The 26751-nt window shown below is 32.5% G+C and overlaps 1 protein-coding gene across 1 annotated transcript in view; it reads right to left on the reverse strand.

Moving 5' to 3' along the window:
- Positions 1–379: 379 nt before the first annotated feature.
- Positions 380–26751, reverse strand: part of Stk17b (serine/threonine kinase 17b) — a 32152-nt gene continuing 5780 nt past the window's right edge. The window contains exons 2-8 of the mRNA XM_047546232.1: positions 21960–22125; positions 16099–16311; positions 12833–12977; positions 10869–10995; positions 9810–9858; positions 8460–8639; positions 380–4097 (exon numbers count right to left, since the gene is read on the reverse strand). Of these exons, the coding sequence (XP_047402188.1) occupies positions 3815–4097; positions 8460–8639; positions 9810–9858; positions 10869–10995; positions 12833–12977; positions 16099–16311; positions 21960–22081 (1119 nt within the window). The 5' untranslated portion in view covers positions 22082–22125 and the 3' untranslated portion in view covers positions 380–3814. The remainder of the gene's footprint in view (positions 4098–8459; positions 8640–9809; positions 9859–10868; positions 10996–12832; positions 12978–16098; positions 16312–21959; positions 22126–26751) is intronic.

Genomic DNA, 26751 nt, shown 5'->3' on the forward strand with positions numbered 1-26751 from the left:
TTTGTTGGTGATTTCACTGTTTACCAAGTGACCCCAAAGCATGGTGTCAAAGTGCTACATGTGTTCCTACACACCAGAAGGCTGTGATATGCCTTATAGAGAAAAAATGTGTTAGGTAAGTTTCATGAGCTGTGGTGCCATTGGTTCCGAGTTCAGCGTTAATGAATCAACATTATATGTTATGTAGTGTCTTTAGACAGAAACACAGAAAAGAAGGTTATGTGTGAATCATAACATTTAAAAAAATGTTATGAACAGAGATTTGAGGAACTTCTATATTTCCCTGAGGAGTGATGCTTCAGTATTCACCAACTGAAACTTTATAGAACAGAACTACCATGAATAATGGTAATTAACTGTACCTTAGTCCACAACCAGATAAAAAATCTCAAAAAAACCTTTATTCATCTTTTGTGCAAAATGTACATTGCCATTCCTTCACATTTTAAAAAAGTATTTATTATTACCAGAGAATAGGCCTGCTTATCTTCAAATTTATGTAGTCTTTCCAATGGACAGAACTTAATAATAAACATAGCTGTATTAAACAAGTCAAAGACGGCCTGGGTCAAAGACTTGCACATTCAGGCAAACTTTTAGTAATAGCAAATTTAAAAATGCTTTTAAACAAAGGATAATCACAAATGTAAAAAAAACAAAAAGTGCTTTTTAATTTTTAACCAGAAGAATCAATAAGTTGACAACAAACAGTTCTGTGACTTTTCTTGCTTCAATATTCATAATGTGTGTTTATATGCTTTAAGTAACATGATGATTTAATGGAAGTGAAGATGGCAGGGCAATTACAATTTGTGTGAAATTTACAATCACTGGTCTTTAAAATACTTTTGTAAAATTATAAATTGATAATAATTCCCCCAATTAGAAGTCAGATAATTTTAATACAACTTAAAATTTAAGTATAATTGTTTACACAACAATAAGGACACAATTTCAAATCAGTTATCAAACTGAAAATTTAAAAATAAGTGGTATGCTTACCTAGCCTGCAAGGCTGTGGGTTCATTCCCCAGTACCACAAAAACAAAAATAAACAGAAGAAATGTAAACGGTTATAAAATATCAACTTATAAATGCTACTTAGAGCAAGACTATTCAAAGTATGGCCTTGAACTATTTGTCACCCATCCAAAATGAAAGAAAGAGTTTGTGCCAGAATGAAAATCAACTGCATCACTAGTCACACTGGTTCAGTTTTTTTCATAATAGAAAAAAAGTTATTTTATGTTCTGGCACATTAATATTACTACAGATTGGAAAACAGGTACTACCTTCCTTTGTTTAAAGTGTCATTATAATTTCACTGCTCAGTTAGGTTAACTTACAGTAGAAAAATGATTAAAATGACAATTGTAATTGTCATCTACACACCATTTATTTTAAAATCCCATCTATCCAGGGATCCTATTCAAAAAGCAAATAATTTTATAAAATCATCACAATTTAACAGTTTTCTTCAGATGTGTTTAAATGTCACTGACACCTATTCATTTGGAGGGGCTCTCTAGATTCCTACTTCAGGAAAATACATCATTTGCTTTATATAGACGTTTTAAAAAAATCTTGGAAGAAAAAGAATAAGAACTCAGTCATTTGCTAATAAATTCTCTTGAAAGATTGATTTTCACCTTTCAATCAGTGAAAATATTTAAATTATCTCCATCAAAAGATTGTTTTTATATTCTTTGTGCAACAAGCAGTTGCTTTTTTACAATAAAACAATGTTACAAGAAAGTTATGGAAATGTATAACTGAATATTCTATTATCTAAGGGGAAACATGTAAAACTATTTTAAGATTCCTCAGAGAAAAAGAAAGCCTGTATAAAATGATTTTTAAAGAAGTAGCTTATAATTCAAAACTCAACATTTCTTCCTCTTTTTTTGGTATAGCATAATTACTCTAAAATTTTAAAAATATAATACAGTGTTTTGGAAAAGTAATCATCCCTCATTCTCAATGACTTACTAAACTTTACTTACATTACCTTAATACTGAAGGCCAAAAAAAAAAAAGACACTCAACAATTTAGAAACAATTCATATATGTTTTAGATATATAAAAGCTCAATTTAGAATCTGCAGTATCTAGTTTATTGAACCAACAAACTACTTCTTAAAGAATTTATGTGTATTGATTAATTCATAAAAAGAGAGCTCTTGTAGCACCTGAGTTGCACACAATATATCAGAGCAAAGAATGGCTAAGAAAAGTTGCTTAAAGACTAAATTTTATCTATACATATATACACATATCTATACATATACACATATGTATATACATACATACACACAACAAAGTAGAGAGAACTTTACCTTTTAAAATGCTGTGGATATTAAAGGAATTCACCAATTAGTCAAATAAAATAAGCTGATGGTCATTAAAAAATAGTTTAAAGTCATCTAAAGAATTTGGAATTTTATAAAAATTTCAGAAATTTAAGTCATTAGAGTAATATCTGACTCAATGGGGAAATATGAGGTTGTTTTGTATTGTCAACATAGAATTTGATAGTAACATGGCAATGAAATCAGTTATTTTAAAAAGATGCTATAACAGACTTTTTAATGATCACCAGATAGAAAAACTCATCAAAGAATCCTCTAAAATGAGAAAATTGTACTCCACTATTAGGATTGAACATAGTTTGTGATCACTGACCAAACATTCGGCTCTCCCTAGACTTACCCACATTGCTCCCAGCAAAATATCACAATTATAGGCCACTGTGTTGGTGGTCTTAGGCCTCCTCCAAAAGCCTCCTTAATCACTAGGAATTTCACACAAGAACTTTAGGAGCATTTGATGTCCTCATGTTTATGATCACATCACCTTGCTACTGCTGACCCTTGGCATTGTGCTAATAGTTCTGTTGATGCTGTGCTATTTTTTATATATACTTTTAGAGCACTGAATGATGGACTTGTATTTAGGAGACATAAAAAAATTCAGTAAGCAGTCTGGGTCTGCCAATATTTTCTTCCACACTTAATTAATGAATACATTGGATTAAAAATAGAGTATGTTCAATTTTACCAAGTCTCTTGTATTCTAGAGCATGAAGAACCACTTGCATACCATGCATCCTCCATCTTCCAGACCTTATTAGATCTGAAGTATGTTTGGAGTATGCAAAAGACATGTGAGTTTAAAAATAAAGCCATGTTACTCATTGCTCTGACTTGCAGAGAACATCAGTCTTTTAACTCCATTTTGTTCTAGTTAAAGAACCTCTTTCACATAGTAGATCATATATAATGGAAATTGTTTTGAAATACAGTTTTGAAATATTTATAATTGAAAAATATTTTCTTGTAAAATATCTCTGAAGCATCTACAAAGTAGTATATATTTTGGCTTAAATTTTACACTGTTTTACTAAAGAAATTATGTCAACAGTCATGGTACAGAACTCATCTTAAGAGAACCTATTAAATGCCAAAGTCTTCATTTTGTTCAGTTTACAGCAACCATAATATAGCATAAACTTTTTTCTTGATACATAAAACATTTTTATAAGTTCACGTGAACTTGAATTTTTTATTAACATGTGAACTCACATGTAAAATTTATTTTTGTCATGTATTTAAATATTTCCTCTGCGGAGCTATCTCAGTGGAGGAGATGATATTTTGCTAGCAACCAGAACTTTAAAACACTTCTCTAAAACTCTACTATGCAAAAAGGCATTTACAATATAAACAGTCATCTATGAAGCTACAAAGCACAATCTCACAATGGAGTAGATTTCATAAATTTCAAAGTCAATTCAAATGAGTCAAAGAGGAAAGTGCTAACAGAGTAAATCTGGAACAAGTTCATGGGGATTGGGCAAAGAGTCATCAAAACGAAATCTTTTGGAAACCATGCTGCTATCCTCTGGAATATTCTCTTTATCTTCCCGATCACCACAGGTTCCATTACAAGAGGATTTAGAAGTTTTATCTTCAGAGGACCTTACTGGATGATCCTGAATTTGAGAGGAGCTGGAAGTTTCTTCAGGGTGAAACAAGCTTCCAAAGTCCCACTGCTGTAGCCAAGAATGAGAAAGGCAGGATTCTGCTGTTGGTCTTTTCCTTTGAAAGAAAGCACCAAGGGGAAATTAGCACTAAAAACAAGTTGAAAAAGTCTTTGGATTGATAGATTACAGACATTTATAAATTATTAAGAAGATAACACATAATATATAAAATCCAAATAGTAGAGAATAATAATGACAATAGTAGCTAACATTTATTGAATGCCTAGTTATATTCCAGGTACTATTCTATTTGTTTCCAATATATTATCTAAAAATCAAAAGAAACTAAGAAATAGGTACTATTTATACTGTTTAACAGATTAGGGAAGAAGGATACCAAGAGGCTTGGATTTTGCCTAAATTCTCCTAACTTACAAATGGTACATGCTGTAGTCTGGACCTTGAATGTCCCCCCAAGAGGCCTGTGTGTTAAAAGCTTGGCCACCAGCCTACAGTGCTATCAGAAGGAAGTGAAAGCTTTAGGAGCTAAGTGAAAGGTCATTGGGAGCATGCCTTTGAAGAACATAAAGGAACCCTGTCCTTCGTCCCTCTCCTGGTTTCCTGGCCACCATGAGGAGACCAGTTTGTTCCATCCACATGTTCTTCTGCCATGACTCTGCGTTGTTGCAGACCAAAAACAGTGGCTCCAACTCTCCATGGGCTGAAATCTCTGAAATGATGAGTCAAAATATACCTTTCCATCTTAATAGATGATTATCTTGAATAAAACGTGTCAATACAGCAGAGTGCAAACTAAACAAAAATTTGGTACTGAGAAGCTGGACTGTTGCTTGTGATTGTATGGGGCTGATGATGTAGTTTAGAACCTTTGATACTGGTTTGTAAAATAGAAGGAATTTAGAAATTTTGAGAAATGGGCTACAGAAAGTCTAGAAATGCTATAAGCAGAGCTTAGTGGACAAATTCTGATGAGGGGCTCAGAAGACCAGAACTGCTAATAGGAATGTGAATAGTAAAGACTGTGCTGATAAGGATTCAGATGAACATGAAAACTCTACTGGGAAGTGAACTAGAGGCAACCCATATTACATTCTGGCAAAGAACTTGTCTATATTTTGTTTATGCCCTAAAACTGTGTCAGGCTGAGTTTAATGTTAAAAGACTAATTAATATGATATAGAAAATATCATGGATGCACAGCACTTAGGAAGTGGCACAGGCAGTACAGGCTGCCTTTAGTCAGATTTATAGTGAGGAAAAAAAAAAAAAAAAAAGAGGGGCAGAGTGTAAAAGTTTGGAAAACTTGGGAGTTTAGCCAAAAAAGAAGTATAAGAAAAGTTCCAGACAAGGAGGGTATAGTTGTTAAAGAGATTAGCACCCTTAAAAATAAGCCAAGTCCTTGAACTGGTACAATAGGAAACATGCCTTGAAAGCATCTCAGGATCAGTTAAGACCCCTCCCCTTGTAGGCTCAAAGATGGGTAAGTGTAAACTTGTTTCAAAGACTTCCCTTGAGAAGAGAGCCCCAGGGTGCCCTCTTTGCACGGAGATACCTCAGGAATTGTTTATCTGGGATTGCTTTCCCCACGTTCAGATTTCTAGACACCAGAGGCCACTGCGTGCATGATCCAAGCAGGACCCTGTACATCTCTTGTTAGAGGCAAAACTGGGCACCATCCACATAATGTGGTTTTGCAGGCATGCAGAATTCAAGAGTAGTGGAATCATGGATGCTTCCACTAAAATTTCAAAGGAAAGCCTGGGAGGCCAGGTTGTTTGTGGCAGGGTCAGAGTACATGCAAGCAGTCCCTGACAGGATGATTTCACAGTAAAGCTGTGAGAGTGAAGCCAGAGCTATAATGCAGAACTCAAGAAATTAGAGATGTCAGGAATGCAGGACACCTGCTGAAGTTGCAGGCAGTGAGAGAGAAAGGCCATGAGGGCTGCAGTTAGCAAGATAGGGATATCCAAGCCCTTTGGAATTCACATCATACACCCATACACATACACACAAACACATGTTCCTACACTATATATTTTTGCAATTTGCTTTCTTCACCCACTCAGTAAAGTATCTGAAGCATAATTTTCCACATCAGTACAGAGTTAACATATTAAGTCATATTATTTATCACTTTTCCATATGGATATGCCATAATTTATTTAACCAGATCTCCATCGATGCTTTCAGATTTAACTATAATTAATGCTGAAATGAACACTGAAAAAAAATTGGGGGAACTTCTCTGATTACTTTCTGTGAATAAATCACTAATAAAGTTATTGGGTCTTTCTATTTTGAAAGATGGTTTTAACTGCCCTCTAAATGACCTCTAATATGCAAACCTACCAATATTTTCTACAAGATTATGAAAAAAATCAAATTTAAAAAAATTACTTTCAAAGTTTACTTTTAGAACCAATTTTATTCTTTATTTGATCCCCAGTGCTAGGGATCAAAAAAGCTTGAAAGAATATGTTAATCTAACAAATAAAATATACACATATGTATTTTTTTCTTTTTTTCCCCAGTGTTAGGGATCAAACCTAGAACTTTGTGCATGCTCAGCAAGTATTCTACCACTAGCTACGTGCCCAGCCCATGAACTTATATTGTATAAGGAAAGACCTAAAAACTACTTTTTTCTAGTAAATTTCTTCGTAGATGCACAATTCACATGAAAAAAAATTTAATGGCTAAACACCACTTTCTCTAATTGAAAATCTTACTTCTGGTCTGCATTCACAAAAAGATAACTGAAATTTCCTTTAATGAAGAAGAAAATACTGCCTCATTATTGAGTAAATGATAAAAGACAAAGAATGAGAATGAGAAGTGAACAACAAAAATAATCAAGGAACTATTTAGGCTTTATATTTCCTCATCACCTCCAAGCCTCATATCTGTTCATGTGCAAATTCATTTTATATATAAAAGTGTTCCTAGTTGTGATTACTGAAAGAACGAAAACTGGAATACCTACATTTTCAATACTGACATGTATTGAAAATTCAACTTACCATGGAACTTACAGATGAAAATATAGTAAAAAAGCTTGAAACAATATGTTAACCTAACAAATAAAATTTAGTAAAATTATAAACTCCCTTGGTTTACCAATTCTTTGGAGGAAAACATAAATAAGTAACATATTCTCTATTATTTTGTGTTCTTAAAAAATAACACTAAAACTTGAAAACCAAGGCAAATCAATGATGTTTATCCAGCACTTGAGGTTTTCAAATTTTGTTTCTATTATGACAGTAACATGGTCAAATATTACAGTAGTAAAAGAAGGGAAAACACCCACCTATAAACATAACTCTAAGCTGAACATAACCACTGCTTAGTATATGCTTTGTCTTTTGTTTTTCTGTATAGTTTTTGCCTGACTGTAGTAAAGTTAATGTGCTCATTACAGAAATTTTAGAATATTAAAATTTGAAGAAGCAAAAATTGTTTATAAAGTACAGTAATATCACAATTTCTATTAAATAACCATTCATATCTATAATCTAGCCAGTAATACTTGTTTTGATTTGAATAAACCTAATAAAATAATTAAGAAATCAATGAGGGCTGAGGATATACCTCAGTTCGTAGAGTGCCTGCCTGTCAAGCACAAGGCCCCTGGGTTCAATACCCAGTAAGGGGGAGTGGGGGGAATCAATGACTTTTTGTTTTTCTCTCTTTTAAAAGATGAAGAAACTGAGTCCTCCAGGAGGTTACATAACTGTCAGAGATGAAAGACTGAAAGAAAGAAAATCAGGATTCCAGTTCAAGGCACTATGAATATACCAGGCATAATGAGGCCATTTTTTAAGTAAATAGGGCTGATTCTGGATAAAGAAAACATTGGCTTTTCCTTTTTTTTGCCTTTAAGTTGCTAAGGAATAAGAGTCCTGATACACAGTTACAAGGCTGTTTAAGCATCTGATCCTTCAAGATTTGACAATCAGTAATTTGTTCTTGTTAAATACCTGTAATTATTTAACTACAAATCATTCACAAAAAAAAGTCTTATAATAACCAGCCATATGTACTGTAAACTTTCTATTATTTTCAAGGATTAGTAGCTGGTTGAGAAATAACCTGTATATTTCCATTCCAAATTTCCTGTTGTACATGTAAAATTTTTTTGTTGTTGTTTTTAGTTGTAGATGGACACAATACCTTCATTTTATTTGTTTATGTGCTGTTAAAGATCAAATCCAGAGCCTCACATATGCAAGGGAAGCACTCTACCATTAAGCTACAACCCCATTCCCTTTTGAACATTTTTTTTATCTGAAGTTACATATTTATTATTTAGTGATCTTTCATATCACCTCTCCCCCCATTTTACCTGAAACCTCAGCATACTTCTAATTTTATATCACTTTAAAATGTATCTTTCTTAATGAACACATATTATTTACTTTGTAATAGTAATTAAACAATTAATGTTATTACTTACTCTGGATTTTTTACTAGAAGACACTGGATAAAGTCTGTGGCCAGTTGTGAAACTGATGAAAAAGTTTCTTCTGAATAATCTACATTAACTTGAGAAATATTAAGATATGTTTCCTGATTATCTTCTCCCACAAATGGTGATGTATGAGTTAACAACATGTATGCTATTATTCCAATATTCCTGAAAAATGAGAGGATATTAAAAATGTATGTTAATTTTTAAATATTTACATAATCAATGTTCTATAAATTCCTGTCCTGACAACTTATATAAACTATAGACTCAATTGCTTTTAGAAATTCCTATATTATTAAAACTAAAATAACTAGTTACCTCAAAGTGTGCTTTGCAAAAAGAGAATTTGCATGTGTTACCATAACACAAACAATGTATTAAAAATATATCATAATGTCCACAATATACTCTTCAACACAGATGCCAGTTTCAGAGCTAGAACACTGCTGCAACAGTTCCTAAATGGTGTGCAATGACACAGTGTTAATCTTTAAGTTGTAAGCAGGGGTTCTGTGCACATAGGGTATGCAAGTTTAGCAAAGCACAGGGTTGGACAGGTAAATATCTCCACTATAAAACTTTTCAAAGCTATATATATATTAATGACAAGGCTGGCACTCAGAAGCCAGAAACAGACAATATGGTACATGTTTCACAAACATATTTAACAAAGGGATCTTTTTTCCTTGGCAAATTAATGAGCAGTTTCAGAGAACACAGGGAATAAGTCAACTCTTCCACTTGGCCTAAGAAGTCAATCTCCTGCTGAAGTCCCAAAAGAAGTTCTAGCATCAATTCTGGTTCTATTCCCCATCATATTCTTTCTGTGGTAGCCACAAAAACTCATAATTCCCTAGAGAGTACCCTTATAAAACCAAACTTGTATACAACAGACCTCATCTTTCTTCTTGGTAAACACCTCTGCCTAATTCTCCTGGACCTAGATCCGAAGTTTCCCATTGTTAGGTGGAACCTAAGACTGCTTTGTCTACTGCTTCATCTCAGGCTTTCTGAGCATTTTATCTCTATTACAGAACATGTAGCTCTGCACTGTGGATATTTTGTTCTCTTATTCAACTGTGTCTTCATCACTGAAAGGAATTTTCCCATTTATTTCTGTACCTTTGGCTCAGAGTTTAAGTGTTACCTTGAAAGGACAGACAAAGTAAATATTTTCCTGTGGTGTAATAATGATACTTGAATAAAATCTCCTTAAAAAAAAAAAAAAAAAAAAAAAAACCCTTATCGTTTTAACCTTGGAATCAAAGAACCCCAAAATATACTTTACCCAACTTTCAGAAAATGAGGGCATTTAGGTAACTAATAGAATCTTACCACATATCTGTTGCTGTGGTAATTGGATCATAGTTCAGGATTTCTGGTGCTAAAAGAGAAAATAAATGTCAAATTCAATACTGACAAATTTTATGACATAAATATAAAATACATTCCATGTTTTCATAATTTTATCAAAATGAATTCTACTGTCACAAATAACTAAAAAAGAATGAATGAAAAAATTAAAAAAAAAGAAGTACAAAAACTTATACTAACTGGATTTAATTTGAAAATCTGAATAACATAAGAAATTTAGCATTGTTTAGTTATCCTGTGATTACACATTTAAACACATCTAATGTTGAACAAATTATAAGACCAGATGGTTCAAAGTGCTGACAATATTCTTGGTAGCAAATGGTAGCTACATAGTTAAAAAGAAGCAAGGTTTCATTAAGATTAATCTCAGAAGAAGCAATTATGAAAAAATAAAATGTGAGAAACTAAAATCTTTAAAGTTTTATTACTGTTAGGAATTAATTTCATTAGACTGATTTAAGTTTATCTTTTCAAAGTAAATAGGATCATATGCATTTATAATGACATTATAAGCAAATTATGCTTCTTGGATATAACAGATTTTCCAGTAGATTAAATACCCCTTTTAAAATATCAAAAACCTAATTTCCAAAGCACTTAATTTCCAGCTCTCTTCACCTGCAAAAACAAAAACAAAACAAAAAAATGGAAAAAGAAAAAAAGGAGCAAAATAAATTCTCTATACTTCTCCAAAGCAAAACTGTTTTCTAAAGCCTAACATTCTTGCTAATAAAGCCTTTTTCCTGTTCCCTAACTCCCCTCTTACTCATTTCTCTTTTCCTTACATACAAAGTCTTTATACACAAATACTAAACTTTTACGTTTAGTCAATGTCCTGTGAATGTTAATAATCCTACATTCAGTACAGTTCACTTAAATGTGTCACAACTAAGTTTCAGTGTATTTAAAGACTTGAATCTAATGAATTCTGGAATTATGTACTCTAAAATACAGCTTTAGAGAGGTATCATTACTTAATAAATTTGAAAGGTGCAGAAAATAAAAGAAAATTCTTACCTAAGTATTCTGGCGTTCCCATGATCTCCCGAAGTTCACAAGCATTCCCGATTTTTCTAGACATTCCAAAATCTACAATTTTGATATCTCCAAGAGGGTATATGCTGCTCAATAATATATTCTGTGGCTACATAAATGTACAATAAAAGAATGTTAATCTCAGACTGAAGATATATTAAGTGAAATTTATTGCTTAGCTATTATGTATTTCCTTGAGTCATTCATCAAAACAGACTGAATTATTATTTAGGAAGAGTTATACATTCAATGAACACTAAAGTAAAAAATTATACTCAAAAAGGTTTTTCAGTTTGGAGGAAAGTTAGATTGACAGATAGATTATGAGACAGAGTACTCAGTAATAAGGGAAGACTACTTAATACTGCCCATAAAAAGTCCAAGAAGGCTATGCAGGAGAGATGATGCTTAAGTTGAGTCTTAAAAGGGTAAGCACGAGTGTGCCAGGGAGGAAGGTGATCTGGGAATAGCACAAAAGGAGGAATGAAGGAATGAACATGCATACATTTCTAAAAGCATTTCAATACAGTCTGATGGTTCTGGATGAGCTGGGTCTGATTGTTCCCAAGTTTGAAGTTAGACAATAAGATTCATGATTCATGGTATACATTCATGGTATACTCCTAGAATCATGTGACTCAGCTTTACAATATATTGTAAGACTATGGTTTATGACAAAGTTTCTGGCTACTAGCAAAACATATATAAATGCAAAGGTACTATTCCTAAAGTCTGTACAATCATAATAGTCTCTTACCTCTGGGAGAATCTCATGTTTGTTTATTATTGAATCATAGATACCAACACAGGATAAAAAGTAAGGGTAATTAGTTCTGTTGTCAATCTCAGGCTTTATGGTATACAAAGTTAGGCTTATATGCCATCCATGACTTCAAGTGCTGTGTGATGCTATGTAATATACTTAGTTTGTCTTTAGCAGGAAAAAAAAAAAAAAAGTCCAATAATAGGAAGCTGATGGGAGCCTGACTATCCTGGTACTTTTTATGTTTCTTCTTTTTCTATATCTCATCAGTAGTGGAAATGGTAGGGATACTAGATGGTCAAAACTGCTCCCCCTCCACAGGGGTACCCAATAGAGAAGGGCTTTTCTGCCCCCTTTTCTTTTGGAAAAAGGGTAAGAGAAAGCAAAGATGACAAGTTCAGTCTGAGATATGTACATTTTAAAGTTTCTATAGGATATTCACGTGGTATCCAATTTGCAGTTTAAAAAAAAGGGAAGATTTGGAAATTAGGAGATAGGCCTGCTATATAGGTAGAGATATGGGGATGATGATGATGATGATGATGATGATGATGATGATGATGATTATAAAGTGGTTGTGGAAGTCAAAGGATCATACAGGGAGACTGTAGAGAAGAGTCCAATGTTCAAAAAATAAGAGACAGATTGATACAGACTTTCAGGTCCTTGGGTGATTATGAAGAAAAGGAAGAGAAAGAACAACATTAAAATACTTAAGTTTCCAGACTTACATAAGAAGCCTAAAAGATCTGGAGTCAGAAGACTAAAAGCCTCAAGAGAAAAATGAATGAGCATAATGAGCATAATGGAAACAAAGGAATGAGGATTATTAAGAATATATCTTCAGAGATAGAGAATAGAAATGAGTATTTCAGAGGTGGACAATTTCATAAAATAAGAAAAGATCCAGGGTGTGGCTCTAAGAGAGGGATGGTGTGGAATGACTATAGGATTAGAACATAAGAATGATGCATTTAAAGAGCTCAGTGATTAGCTGCTCCCATGTGCAGTCGTCTTCTGTCTGTCAATGCAAAATTAAGTCCTCATAGCATGGAAGTAGGCAGAGTACACCCAGAACAGGCTGAATGTGACCAGTTTCTGACCAAAACTAACTTAAAATTCTGAACATCAAAAGCAAAGAAGGAACACAGACTTTGCATTACTTTAAATCACTTTACCTTACCTTTAAATCAAGGTGTACAATGTTATTCTGGTGTAGATAATAAACTCCTTCAAGTATTTGTTTAATGAGTCTGATAACATCATTTTCAGAGACCATTTCTGCCAGCTCAGGTAAACACAGGTTGAAAATTTCTCCACCTGCAGCACTGAAAACAATTCATATAACACAAACTTTTAAATCATTTGCCTAAAAATAACATTTAAATAGTGTACATTTGCTAAATAAAAGACAGCCATCTAAACTCTATTGTATGTGTGTACACATGTACATACTTGTAAGAATGGCAGGAGGAGGGGAGATTCTTTAAAACATTTTTTATCTTATTTGTTCTAATTAGTTATACATTACAATAGAATGCACTTGGGAGGGGAGATTTTTGAGGAAAATAAATGACGAAAATAATTCAAATTCTGGGTACTAATACGTGAATACTCAATAAATAAAACTGAATTGCTCTGTAAGTGAATAATGTTATAGTCTCCCTTAACTGTGATAGAAATAACAAAAAAGTAGTTAATACATCAAGCTCTGCTCTATACATATAGATAGATAGATCTGGATATAAATGAATATCATCTATTTTGATCCTCACGACAACCAAGTTACAAAGATGGTTATTATTCTCATTTTATAAATGAACAGGATCAAAACAGATCACCTCTGTAAGTATTAATCAAAATGTCTGACACATGAAAGAAGCAACAAAGATTTGCCACATTACCCTTTATGGCAATGCAGAAAAAGCTCTGTAGACAAATATAAAAGTTCTAATCACTTCAATCTCACCCCTTCCTGAAACTCCCTGAAAATTCACAAGAAATTAATATGTCTCATGATAACATGGTGAAGACAATCTGAATATTGATGTTATTGTTTATAACAGAGAACTCCAAAATGAGATGTAGGAAGACAATATTGGCAATTTACATTATTTTTCTCATCTAAAAACCAAATAACTACATCTTCATGAATAGTTAATAAATGGAGACCTAAAAGAGTGCACCTTAACCAAGTTCAAATGTAAGAAAACCAACAATGAAACAATCTGACATTAATACCACTTGATGTGAAGCAATAAAAAGTACATATTACCTATACAGTCTTCTTGACAAGGAAAATGTCATAATCTAATCATGGGGAGGGACACTGACAAATTCAGAATGTATGACATTTCAAGTAACACATGATAGAAATTTCCCCCAAAATAGTCAGTGTCATGAAAAATAAAATTACTGAAGAGACTCAACAATGAAATATGTGAATCTCATTGGATCTTGTACTGGAAAAAGTCAGATTGTAAGACATTTTGGAGACAAAGAAATTTAAATATAGCCTATTAGATGATACTACTGGATTAATGTTAGCTCTACTGTGTTTGATAATGGTACTGATCATATAGACAAGTACTCCTAGTCTTTGTAATAAGTACTTCAGCAGGTAAAGGATAAATATCATGATATGTACAATTTTCAAAATGTTGCCACTGTAAAATGTCAAAAATTGGTGAATCAAAGTGAAGCATGTAAGACTGTTAATTGTACTATTTTCTGATCTTTCTGTAGAGTAGTATTAGTGTGGAATGGATTGGCTAGGGAACTGGTAAAGGTTATTAGAGTAAAAGATTCCACCATTTATTTTTACCATATAAAAAATAATGTCACCTTTTAAAACAACTAAACCTGTCTGAGCATATTTTACCATCAACTCAAATTACATCATATAACAATGCCACTCCAAAAGTTATGGGCATAATAATTAAGACAAAATCCTAGCAATAACTTAAGTAAGTCTTTGTTACTCAGGTAAGAAATTAAACATATTAATCCACTCGAGCATTTGCTGAGTGCTTGCTACATTTTAGCCACAGCTACAGAGATCAGTAACAGTTCCGCTAGTTTGCTAAACAGTGTACCTGAATTGATTTTCAGAATATAAACAAGGTCTATCCATAAAATGTGTCAAAACTTTCTAATGCATTTTGTTGTTGATGTTTAAATGAACTCCCAGAAGATGAATTTATGAAAACAGTCAATATTCTATCACAATTTTTGAAAAATGTTAGCTATTGTTTACATACTTCAAGCACACAGATGTCATGCATGTGATAATTATTCAAAAAACAGCTGACAAAAATAATTACAAAATGTATGAAAAATGAAATCATTTTGATAGTATCCTGGCATTTACTGCAATTTGAATTTATTTTGAAGGTGCCCATAACATGTTTTAGTATGGTATCTTGGTGTTCTGGGAAATGTACATGGTATTTATAATGAAATGAAATACTTGTCTATTTAATATTTTCCAAAGTAGCAGTTTCATTTACAAGTTGATTCCAAGTAAATCTATTTCCTGGAACAAATACATTTTTTATTAATATGCAAACAAAGCTCTTCATCTTTAAAATGACTAGAAATTAAAATAAGGGCAATATGCTTTTAAATTCAAAACGGCAAAGAGGCAAGTTAGCTACTAAAAAGAATATAGTCATCAATACATTTTCTTCTAAAAACAGACTTACTTTATTAAAACTACTAGAATATAAAGCATACTAAACATATATTAAACTGATCTTTTCTAATTGTTACAGGTGTTCAAACACACTTTTTACATCCTATAATAAATGTGTCAGATCTTCATGTAATAAAGACACTAAGAGTCACATGTGGATATATTGGTAAAACCAATTATCTTAACCATATTCTATTCCCACTACCCTCATGAATTATTGAATATTTCATTGTTTCAATGTACACTGACAGAAGACATTTTATTTCTTATGGCTACAATTACTAACATAACACTATGCATTTCACACATACTAAATGTGTTTCTTAACCAACAATGTACTAGTCATTACCTTATGCAGTTTACCTTTCTGCTGTTCTTGGATCATTTCCTTGGAGGTGTTTTTCAAGTAGATGCACAAAGTGTATAAATTATTTTAATTCTACTTCCCCATTAAATTGTTTTCCAGAAAAATCTCAATTTCCACGTCATTAGCAAAATCAAACTATCATCATTTTACTACGTTCCTCAAATGCTGTATTGTCATTTATTTCTTGCTGTTTATTTTGTGGTTTTGTGTAAGGCTATACTCCTTAGCCTTGTGAAAAACATCTGAAAATGAACTATGTCTAATAATTTATCAAAGGAATCCTTACAAGTTCCTGTCACATTTTTATTATTCTTATTTTTTATATTTCAAGTCACCTTATCCTACCAATTAGACTATGTACCTTAAATTTACTAAAGTACATACTTACTATTCTAATATCAAAATGATTTCACTTGAATTCTCATAGACCTCATGAAGATTAATTACACGGGGACAGGACTTTGCCAATTCAAGAACAGCAATCTCATGCAGAATCTCTGCTCGACAGTCCTGTCCTCGTCTTCTCTTTTTTAGAAATTTTGCAGCATATTCTTGGCCAGTAGATTTTGATATACATTGTCTTACAACAGCGAATTTTCCTCTGGAGAGAAAAACAAAACAAAACAGAAAATCCATTTTAATTGTGCCACAGAGAACCACATTAGTATATTATAGACACTGTTACACCTCCATTAAAATCAATTGTTTCAAATATTCATGCCATTAGGAATGTGTCTTTAGTCTCTAAATTAAATCAAGCATCACATTTACTTTTATAAAATTTACAGTGTTATCACATAAAAATATAAATGACAAACTTTAATAACAGGATATGGCAGAATTGTATTTATTCTTCATTATTAATATGATACATTATCACTGCAAAAAGACAGTCTTGTCTGTATACCATCTCCATGCCATATACTTGACATAAATTATTGTGTTTAAGAATCACAACAATGCTATTCTGTTTTGCAGATCTCAAACAAGATACTTAACTTGGTCAAGATAAAGATTAAACTTAGGTATTTTTCCAAAGACTGTACCCTTCATAGGGCATCACATTAACTCCCTAATCAAAATAGCCTTTCTTCAAATACAAAAAATTAAAATAAATGCAAAAATGGGTATTTGGCCTACTTAATTTTATTTTTGTAATAATTTTGCATTTGAAAATATTTTTAGCAAGCTTGGAAACTTTCAATTACAATATGTCAGTTATTTTACCACTATATTTCTTAGTAATGCTCAGGAGTCTGTGATGCCTGTAACAGATAGCAGAGAGAGGTATTCTATGGAGAGTATTTAAAGACATTTCATGTTTAACTAAGAAAAGTAACAATTATCAACAGGTAGGTACAAACACACACATTAAAATCATATTTATTATTTTAGAAAGCAGTATGTTTTTGGCTTTCTCCAGTATCAGTACTCAGCATCTTAGTCAAAATTTAAAAACACACCAAAAACTAAGAGTATCTTCTGGTATATGCATCTACAACAAGCATATGGTCATTCAACATTTAGTTTCACAAAGGACTAAATGAAAGACAATTTTGAGAAATAAAAGCTCTCCAGAAAAAAATGTACATATATCCTTATACGGTTTCACATTCAATTCTAGAAATTTTCAGATTTTGCAGCCCACCTGTAAGTCTTCTAAAACTGATCTAGAAGATTCCAAAATTAATAACTTTCATTCTAAAGCTCAAATTACTCTCCAGTTTCTGGTACAAAGAAATCAGGTATAAATTAAATTTTTAGAAGATAATTTTGTTCCACAGTTCCCTTGCCCAATTCCCTCACAATAAACTTCCAAAATCTTTAGCAAGGTAAACAATTTTTAATATGCTTGGGTCTTTAGAGTGTGTACGGGGTGGTAGAATAAATTGCCTGATTATTTACTTGCTATTCCCAAGAATAAAGATAATAAAGATTTCCACTCTTCTCAAATTTCCCCTAAGTGGGTGCCACGCAAAGCACTGGAAACCAAACAAGTTAGTAAAGAAAAAAAAGTGTTATAATTTGACCCTTACATTTATTAAATATACCTCAAATAAATTCACATATAATAAATCTGATGTATAAAAGCAGTTTTAAGATTTGAGAATGTTTAATTTTCACTACAAACTATCTTCTCACTTCATGAAAATGTAATACAAATTGAAGCATTTCAATAAGCACACAAAAATATAAATCAATTCTTCAATTTTATATTTGAATCATTGATGTTTTATAAATTTTACACTGAATAAAATGAGTCAGAATAAGAATACGTGACTCATAAAAGGTCACATATGGAAATGGAGTACCAAGAATTAAACTTTCTGTGCTAACCACTACAATTTTTTCCTTTAAAATAGTTTGGTTTTTTGTAATTTTTTTTTTTCTAAGAAGTTTAACTTCTGCCAATTCTTGGATTTAGAAGCAAAAACTTCTCTAAAACAGGAAATTTTTTATAAAGAAATTCATCTTGTAAAATTTAGAAAACAGAAACAGCCAAGAGAATTATACATCAGAAAATAGTTTATAGTACTAATAGTGACAATTTAGTTTTGCTGCAATTTTATGATTGTATCTACAAGTCAAAATTCCCTCAGAAACAAAGAACAAAAATAATACTTTTTATCTAATTATGAATGAAATCTTACTAGAATGTCATTTACTGTGCTATTTTGTACCCTGTTCTTGAGGCATGTGTATGTTTTAAAGCTGGAGATTCTCCGAAATTTATATGTGTGTGAATATAAGTAAATATATATATAATGAATATGTATATTCTGTGAAACCAGGTAAATATTTTTATAATTATCTTAATCCTTGGGGATAAACAAGTATATTTCATTCTAAAATGCTAGTTATTAGAAGTCTCCAAAATAATTTTCTATATAAATTGTTACCATACCGAATTTAATAGAAACACTCAAGAAAACTTTATAAACCCTTAACAATAATACTTAATGCATACCCTAAAAAGGCAAGGCTGACTATATTTCCCAGCAGTGAAAAGGTCTAACAGTTACCCTTCTGCATTCTAGAATACACAATAAAATATGAAGGGCTGGGGAGGGTAAGCCACAAAGGAAGCTGACGTTTATTTCTGAATCTGCCTCACCCTTCTAACCACAAGCCCTATGAAACCTTGCCTCGGTTGGGGGAGGGGTGGAAAAAACTCACCCAACATATTTAAAAAACAGGAACAATGCAAGGTTTTTGAGAGCAGTAAAAAAAGAACTTGACTAACTTTCATGTATTTTCCTTTAGACTGCTCACTGACATCTTTAAATTATTTTTTTTTAAAAAAACAGTGAATTTAGAAAGATAGCATTATAGTTCATCATATGCTAGAAATATATGTTCATATACTATAAAATATGTAAACCTCAGTAGAAACAAGATTATGATCTTTATTTCCATTTCACAAAAGTACAGTATATTAAGATTGGTTACAATATTGAAAGAAATTTAAGTTCTCAGCAGATGAATTCATGATTTCTAATTTATCAAGGTCTACTTATTAAATACATCATTATTTAACATGTGACTCATTAGCCCATAACAATTTAAAAAGATGATATTACGCCTCTTTCATGACAACATTAGCAATCTGAATTTGCTTTAATCAGAGTCTACCAAGAGTTCTTACTCAAAAATGTTAGAATGCACACTGATACAAGTTTGTAAGTCTTACTCATGACGGTACCTCATTTTTATAAAACAATTTAGAATTACTGACACTGCCCTCATCAAAGTTTAAGTTTTCTAAAACCTTTAAAGAAAAAAGACACTTTATAAATAGACTTTCTAGCTCCCATAAGAGCTCTTATTTTGCAAAGTTAATTTAATAAAGGTAACTAAATTTACCCATCAAAATAGTATCTTAGAAAAATACAAAAGAAAGCCTTTTATTTTATGTACAGTTCAAGGATTTGATATCCAATTGCCTGTTCACAGCAGTTTCCAAACACAATAAAAGGAAACTATGAGACATCCATCTAGTCCTCCTTCTCACTTATGAAAAATGAAATCACACAACTAGATCATACAACATACAGAGTAAAGATAGGCCAACTGACTCGTAGCTAGAGTGTTTCTACCTATTATAGGATGCCATATGACAGATTTGATGCTTTTGGAAAAAGGGTGGTTAGATGACAGAACGGGGGTGGAAGGAAGGAAGGAAGGCAGACAGGAAGGAAGGGAGGGAGGGAGGGAGGGATGGAGGGGGGAGGGAGGGAGGGAGGGAGGGAGGTTGGTTCCTAATGGAACCCTAGGCTTCCTCAACACAATCTCCTTTATATTCTAAATGGTAAGATGCTAACAATGGTAAGATGGCTGTTTCTAACCATAGGCCTCCCATTTTAAAGGGGACAAATGAATACTACAAAGTGATCCAGAAGAGGGTTACTGCATCAAGGAAGGCTGTCTGGAAGTCAGATCATATGACAACCATTTAAGGAAACTAACAAGGTTAGAAATATTCAAATGTCTGAAGGACTTTCACATGGATGTACATTACATACAGCTATAAAAGAAGAACAGTGTCTATTGGATAGATATTAGCCAAGTAGAAAACAGAACATTTTATGACTATAAGGTATCCACAAAATGGAACAGATAACTGAAGTACTCAAATTAAGGCTGACTAAGGGCTTGCTGGGGGAAATTAAGAGGAAGGATTGCTCACTGCATTAAAAAAAAAAAAAAAAAAAACTGTATCAGAAGACCACTGAAATCTTTTCAACGAAAAGATTCTATGACTATTCAATGTAAGATACAGGAACCAAAAAGAAAATAAAAAACATCCCTTATTATAATGCAATGACAAATAAAGACAGAACAAAATGATTTACCAAAATCATTTAAAAATATTGTTAAAATTCTCTTAGAATATACCTTTAAAACACTCAAGTCAGGCATTGTGGCACCCACCTATAATCCTGGAGGCTGAGGCAGGAGGATCAGGAGTCCAAAACCAGCCTCAGCAACTTAGCAAGACCCTAAGCAATTTAGCAAGACATGTCATTTAAAAACAAAAAATGCTGGAGATGTAGCTCAGTGGTTGAGTGTCCTCGGGTTCAATTCCCAGTAACAAAAAAAGAAAAAAAAATCCAAATATTTTGCACACGAAATTAATGAATATGACACAATTATGAATTGTGCTTTTATACTGAGTTCTTTTTAATAAGGTAGATCTTATCATCTTTATTTTGAAAAAAATATTCTCATCATCTTCATTTTGAAAAAGGCTACATTAAATTTCTGTAAAAATGAAAAAGACTACTAAGGAAAGAATTACTTCTAATGGTTCAATTTTGTTTTCACACTGAGATTTTCAAAGAAAAAGTCTAACCATACTATTTTAGTATACATGTACCTATACAAACATTGACTAACCAGACCATTTTAATATAAACCAAAACTTTTACCTCCATAATTAAATCACACTGAATATATAAATTAATCACCATTTCCAACCCTTCATTAATTACCTTTAATTTAAAGCTCAGAAGATACTGAATAGATAACTTGGCATGACTTTTATAATTTGATGTATACTAAAAACATAGTACTAAATGATCTCATAATATCAGGTTACTCCTTGGCGTTTAGAAATTTACACCTTGGTTAAGCCAAAGCAAAATTTATACAGGCTTTTATTTACAGAAGACTCATTCTTTGTGATACAGAACTATACTTCAGATATAAGTTAACTACTTTTGTTTAATTAGGGAAGAAGTAGTAGAGAGGAATCTTCCTATTTCTTTTTTAGCCAAGTACAAAATATCCTAGGAATTTTTAAAAAGTATTAAATAAAAACTGATACCACCCTGTATCAAGCACTTTATAAATATTAAGTAATTAACCCTTACACAAACCATATAAAATAGACACAATTAATATTCTCCCTTCTTCAGATGAGGAAACTATAGCACTAAGAGGTCCAATAATTTAAATGAGTTCAGACAGCTAGGAAATGACAGAGACCAGATCTGGACTCAGCAGTCCACTGTGCTATGCAGCCTCTTTCTATTCATGAACTTAGATAAGAAAGGGAAACCTCCCATGAAGACTCTGAAGTTAGGTAGGACACTTGATAGAAGGTCACTAAACCTTGTACAGATTTGATTTTCCAGTCAGTTAAGATGACACTCTGTATAACAGCAACAGAGATGATGACTTCACAAACTATAGAAACAGATATCCAAAATTTAACTTTAAACAGTATACACATCATAGTTGTCTTACCTTCCAAGCTCTTTAGGTGTAAGTGTATAGAAATTATTAAAGTTTTCCATTTTCATTGGAGTTTGAGGAGTTGTAGTTAGCAAGCCTGAAATACTTCTACAATCAAATCTTCTCCGAGACATCTTAGATGAATCCCAGATATACTTCTCTAATCACTTAGTTTTACCTATTTACAAAAAGAGAAGAAAGAGGATATAACTTAAATGCAATTAAGAAAAAAAGATGTTGTCTTAGGCAAGATGTGTGCTATATTATACAGCTCCAAATATAGCAATAAGGTAGAACTAAAAAAAAAAAAAAATGGTTTAAAAGAGCACATTTTACCCACAAGAGGAAACACCAGAAGCACACATATAAAGTGGTGTCAATGCCTCAATGGCATCTGAATAAAGTTACTGACTTCATTCTCTTCCCAACTTGTTTTAAAAAAAAGTTATCATAAAACTGTAATAAAAGCAATCACTTATTTTCATTTTTAAACTCTCATTCTCTAAAATTATACCTTTCACACAACTAGGTAATTTAACATAACAAGGTAACAATTATTGATTTTAATTTCACCTGACCAAATAAGTTTGGTTTAATGTTCAGACATTGTGATTTATATTACTGTCCTATGAATGACTATAAGAAATAGAACTTGTTTTGTGGATTGACCACGTTTCAAAACTAAATCCAGACACTCTCCATTCTTCCTTTGTCAAAACCTAGACATGTATAACAGCTCAATTGTTTTATTGGATGAGCAACTGATCACAAATAAAGCTTTATTCTGAAGTCTTAATCATATCTGAAGTTCAAGATTATCTGGAACTTTTTTTGATATTTACATGCATCCAGTTTACCATCAAAACTACCATTTTGTAATAATGGAATTCATGTTAATAATAGCCGACTATATATTTCAAGATACTTCTAACTTTCTGCTATGTATGCCTAATAAAAGAAAAAGTAGTAGTCTTCTTGCTCCTTCCTATAACAAATTCCTAGGCTTTTTTGTTCATTCTCTGCCATATCCCACCACCCCTATTTCCTACTTCACATCTACTATTATTTATTTTCCTATATTCAAATACAAACTATATTCTACTTAGAAAACAGGCAGTGTGCTTAGAGTTCAATGTTTTCAGTTCTATATTTTCTCTTCTTGGTTTTATTTTCAAGTCAGTAAATTCTTTCTTTTTTTTTTTTTTTATAAATTCCTTAGTCTTTGGGGGTGGGGAAAGTAACTACTTTGGAGGTATATCTCTAGAAATCTAAGGGCAGCAATACAGCTTTCTGAAAATAACATTTGGGCTGAAACACATCAGGGTCTGAATTATACTTATCAATACCAGCTATAAGACCCTAATTAAATTTTTTTAACTTTGCTCCATTAGTCCATTTTTCATTACTATAATGAAATTCCTGAATTTCAGGCTCCTTTATAAAGAAAAGAAGTTATTTTGACCCATGGTTCTAGAGTTGCACGCAGGCCCCATTTGGTGATGATTTTCTTGCTGTCAGAGTCCTGAGACAGCACAGAATATCACACGTCAAGAGACAGTGTGAGTGTGTGTGTGTCTGATCTCTTCTTAAAAAGTCACCAGGTCTCAATCTAATGAGTTTATCTAAACTTAATCACTTCCAAACAACTCTACCTCTAAACACCACTGCTAATTAAGTTCTCACCTTTTTAATAGCTCACAATGGAAATTAAATTTCAATATGGGTTCAGGAGGACAAACCACGTTAAAGTCAGAGCAGCTACTATTGAAGGCTGAACTATGTCCTTCCCAAATTCATAGGTTGAAATTCTTACCTCCAGGACATCACACTGTCACTACCTTTGGAGATACAGCCTTTTCTGGTAGTAATTATGTCATTAAGATGGTCCCTACTCCAATATGACTAGCATCCTTACAAGAAAAAGAGATTAGGACACAAACATACATGAGGACTGTGTGAAGACACAGGGAGAAGATGGCCATCTATGAGCCAAGGAAAGCGACATTACTGACACTTCAATCTTAGAATTCTAGCCTCCAGAATTAAGAGAAAACAAATTTCCACTTAAGTCACCCAACCTGTGGCAATAAAGTTATTAATATCTCTCTCTCTCTCTCTCTCTCTCTCACACACACACACACACACACACACACACACACACTTCAAATATGGAGGCAAGGAAACAAATACCATAATAAATGCTGTTCTTTCCAATCTACTTATGTGGCCATATTTCATTTAAATTAAATAAAACATCAAAAAAAAAAAAAACATCATAGACAAAGTCCCTTTTTTCCATCCCAAGTTTATTCTTCCACAGGCACTGGATGGAGGGATTTATCATTACCTTGACAATACTTGTACTATCAGACTCTTGGCTATTCTAGTATGATGAAGGTGAAATGGAATTTTACTGTGATCTGTTTTGCATTTCCCTGATCACTAGTAAGGAAAGCATCAATTCTGCTGCCTCTAAAGTATGGATGACATCCAGCAACTTGGGACAGGAGGGTCAAAAGTTCAAGTACAACCTGGGCAACTTGGTGAGACCTGGTATCAAAAGTTTTAAAAAAGGGGTTGGGGGGTGGGAGCTGGAGATGTAATCAGTATTGAAGAACCCCAGAGTTCAATTCCTGTACCCCTCCAAAACAAGAATGGATGATAACAGAATCTATCTTGCAGAGCTCTAAAGATAAAAATCAAAATATGATGAACTCCTGTGGAATGACACTGGTGCATGCTAGTCATAATGGCACATCATGATTGTTCCATTAGAAAAAAATAACATTCTACCCAAAGATAGTTCTCTGCCATTATTGAGAAGCTGTTGATTCCATACACAAAACTCTCACCTCAAGTTTGCCTACATTCGACTCTTAAAACTCTTTTTATTTTCTGGGATTTTTTTGTTTGGTTGGTTGGGTTTTTTTGTTTTGCTGTTGTTTGTTTTTGTACTAGGGATTGAACCCAGCAGTGCTTAACCACTGAGCCACATCCCACATCCCACATCCCCAGTCCTTTTCTTATATTTTATTTAGAGACAGGGTCTCACCAAGTTACTTAGAACCTCACTAAGTTGCTGAGGCTGGCTTTGAACTCAAGATCCTCCTTCCTCAGCTTCCCCAGCTGCTGGAATTTCAGGCATGGGCCACTGCACGCAGTTTTGATGAACTATTTTTGGATCTTCTTAGTTGTGATGACACTCAGTTATACTGGTCACATATCATTCTCTGAAAAGTTAAAATGGGCATCAATTTCTGTGCTCAATTAACTTGGGTTTTTCTTTTCTTTTTCCAGTTTGTCTTTGGGCTTTTAGAATTTTACACCTAAATTAAGGGGTCTACATATGCTTATAGTCACACTTACAACATATACACATATATAGAAAAAAAGGAAATGACGTTATGGATATATTTGGGCTATATTCCCAATGCTATTCATCAATGAAGAACATGACAACTTCAAACACAGAGTCAAGAGTACCACAGCTTCTTGATTCTAGATTTTTCTCTCACTAGATTCTAGATTCTAGGAGGTTTACCTTATACTGTAATATATTGGTTCCAAAATGATCCATTCATAAGAATTCTAGTAGAACTAAGATATTTTTGTGAATAGGCCACTTTCTGCTTTCAGTTTTCAAGAACCAATATGGTTTTGCATGTAGTCAAATATTTATGTTCAATCAAGCATGATTTATAATAGCAAAAAATGCTTCAAAAGTTTAAACTCATGAACACTGAAGTCCAGTTATAAGGAAATAGTTAAGTAAGTATATCAGAATATAATACATTCAACAAAAAGTATACCTTCAAAGACTATTAGCCCATTAATTGAAAAAATAAAGGTATAAAATTTTATATATAGTATGATAAATTTGTGGGTAAAATACAAAAGCAAACAGAATAACATTGGAAAACTATGGCACAATATTATAGTGGTTATCTTTGAGTGGTGGGACTATGGGCAGTATTTATAATTTCCTATGTTTATGTTAACTACACTAAGACACTACTTTAATAATCAATAAAAAAATGCTTTGGGGTAAAAAAAAGATGGTTGTGACTCCACATCATATGAGATGAATATTTTTAAAACTAAAATAATATCAATACTTAATCCAATAATTTAAGTGAAATTCTTCCTTATAAAAAAAAGATCGCTGTGAATATATCAATAGACAAATGCAGCAGCTTACCCATTTGCAATAGCAAAAGGTATCTATTTCCATGGTAAGGGTTTACTTAGCCTGAAATTCAAGGGCCATCACTGATTGGGTTTTGAAAGACCCCTATATTTTCTCTGCATTGACAAGCAGCTGATGGTGTTTGTCAACAAAATCATAGGCCAGTTCTCATGCAGAGGCCACATAAGAATTTAGGGTATATACTTAGGGTCTATACTAAGCAAGAGTTAATATCTTTAATAAAAACAGAAAAAACACTTAGCAAACTCTGAATGAACTTACAGTTATTATTCCATAAAAAGAATCACAATTGTTAATCTTGAGACCCATGAATTTATTATGAATATTACTTGTGAAAATTCAGACTCATCCTGGAACCCTTAAGAAAATTCAAAATGTGATTTAATATGCTGATAGTCACACTTACAACATATACGCACATATAGAAAAAAAGGAAATGACTGTGTTATGGATCTATTTGGGCTATATTCCCAATGCTATTTATCAATGAAGAACATGACATACTGATGAAAATAAAGTTTGATAAAGTCTATTATTTTTTAGTTATGTTAGGAAAAAAGGGAGTTTAGATTATTTTTAAATGATTAAAATGAATTG

Source organism: Sciurus carolinensis, chromosome 3 (genome assembly GCF_902686445.1).
Source record: "Sciurus carolinensis chromosome 3, mSciCar1.2, whole genome shotgun sequence".
NCBI lineage: Eukaryota > Metazoa > Chordata > Mammalia > Rodentia > Sciuridae > Sciurus > Sciurus carolinensis.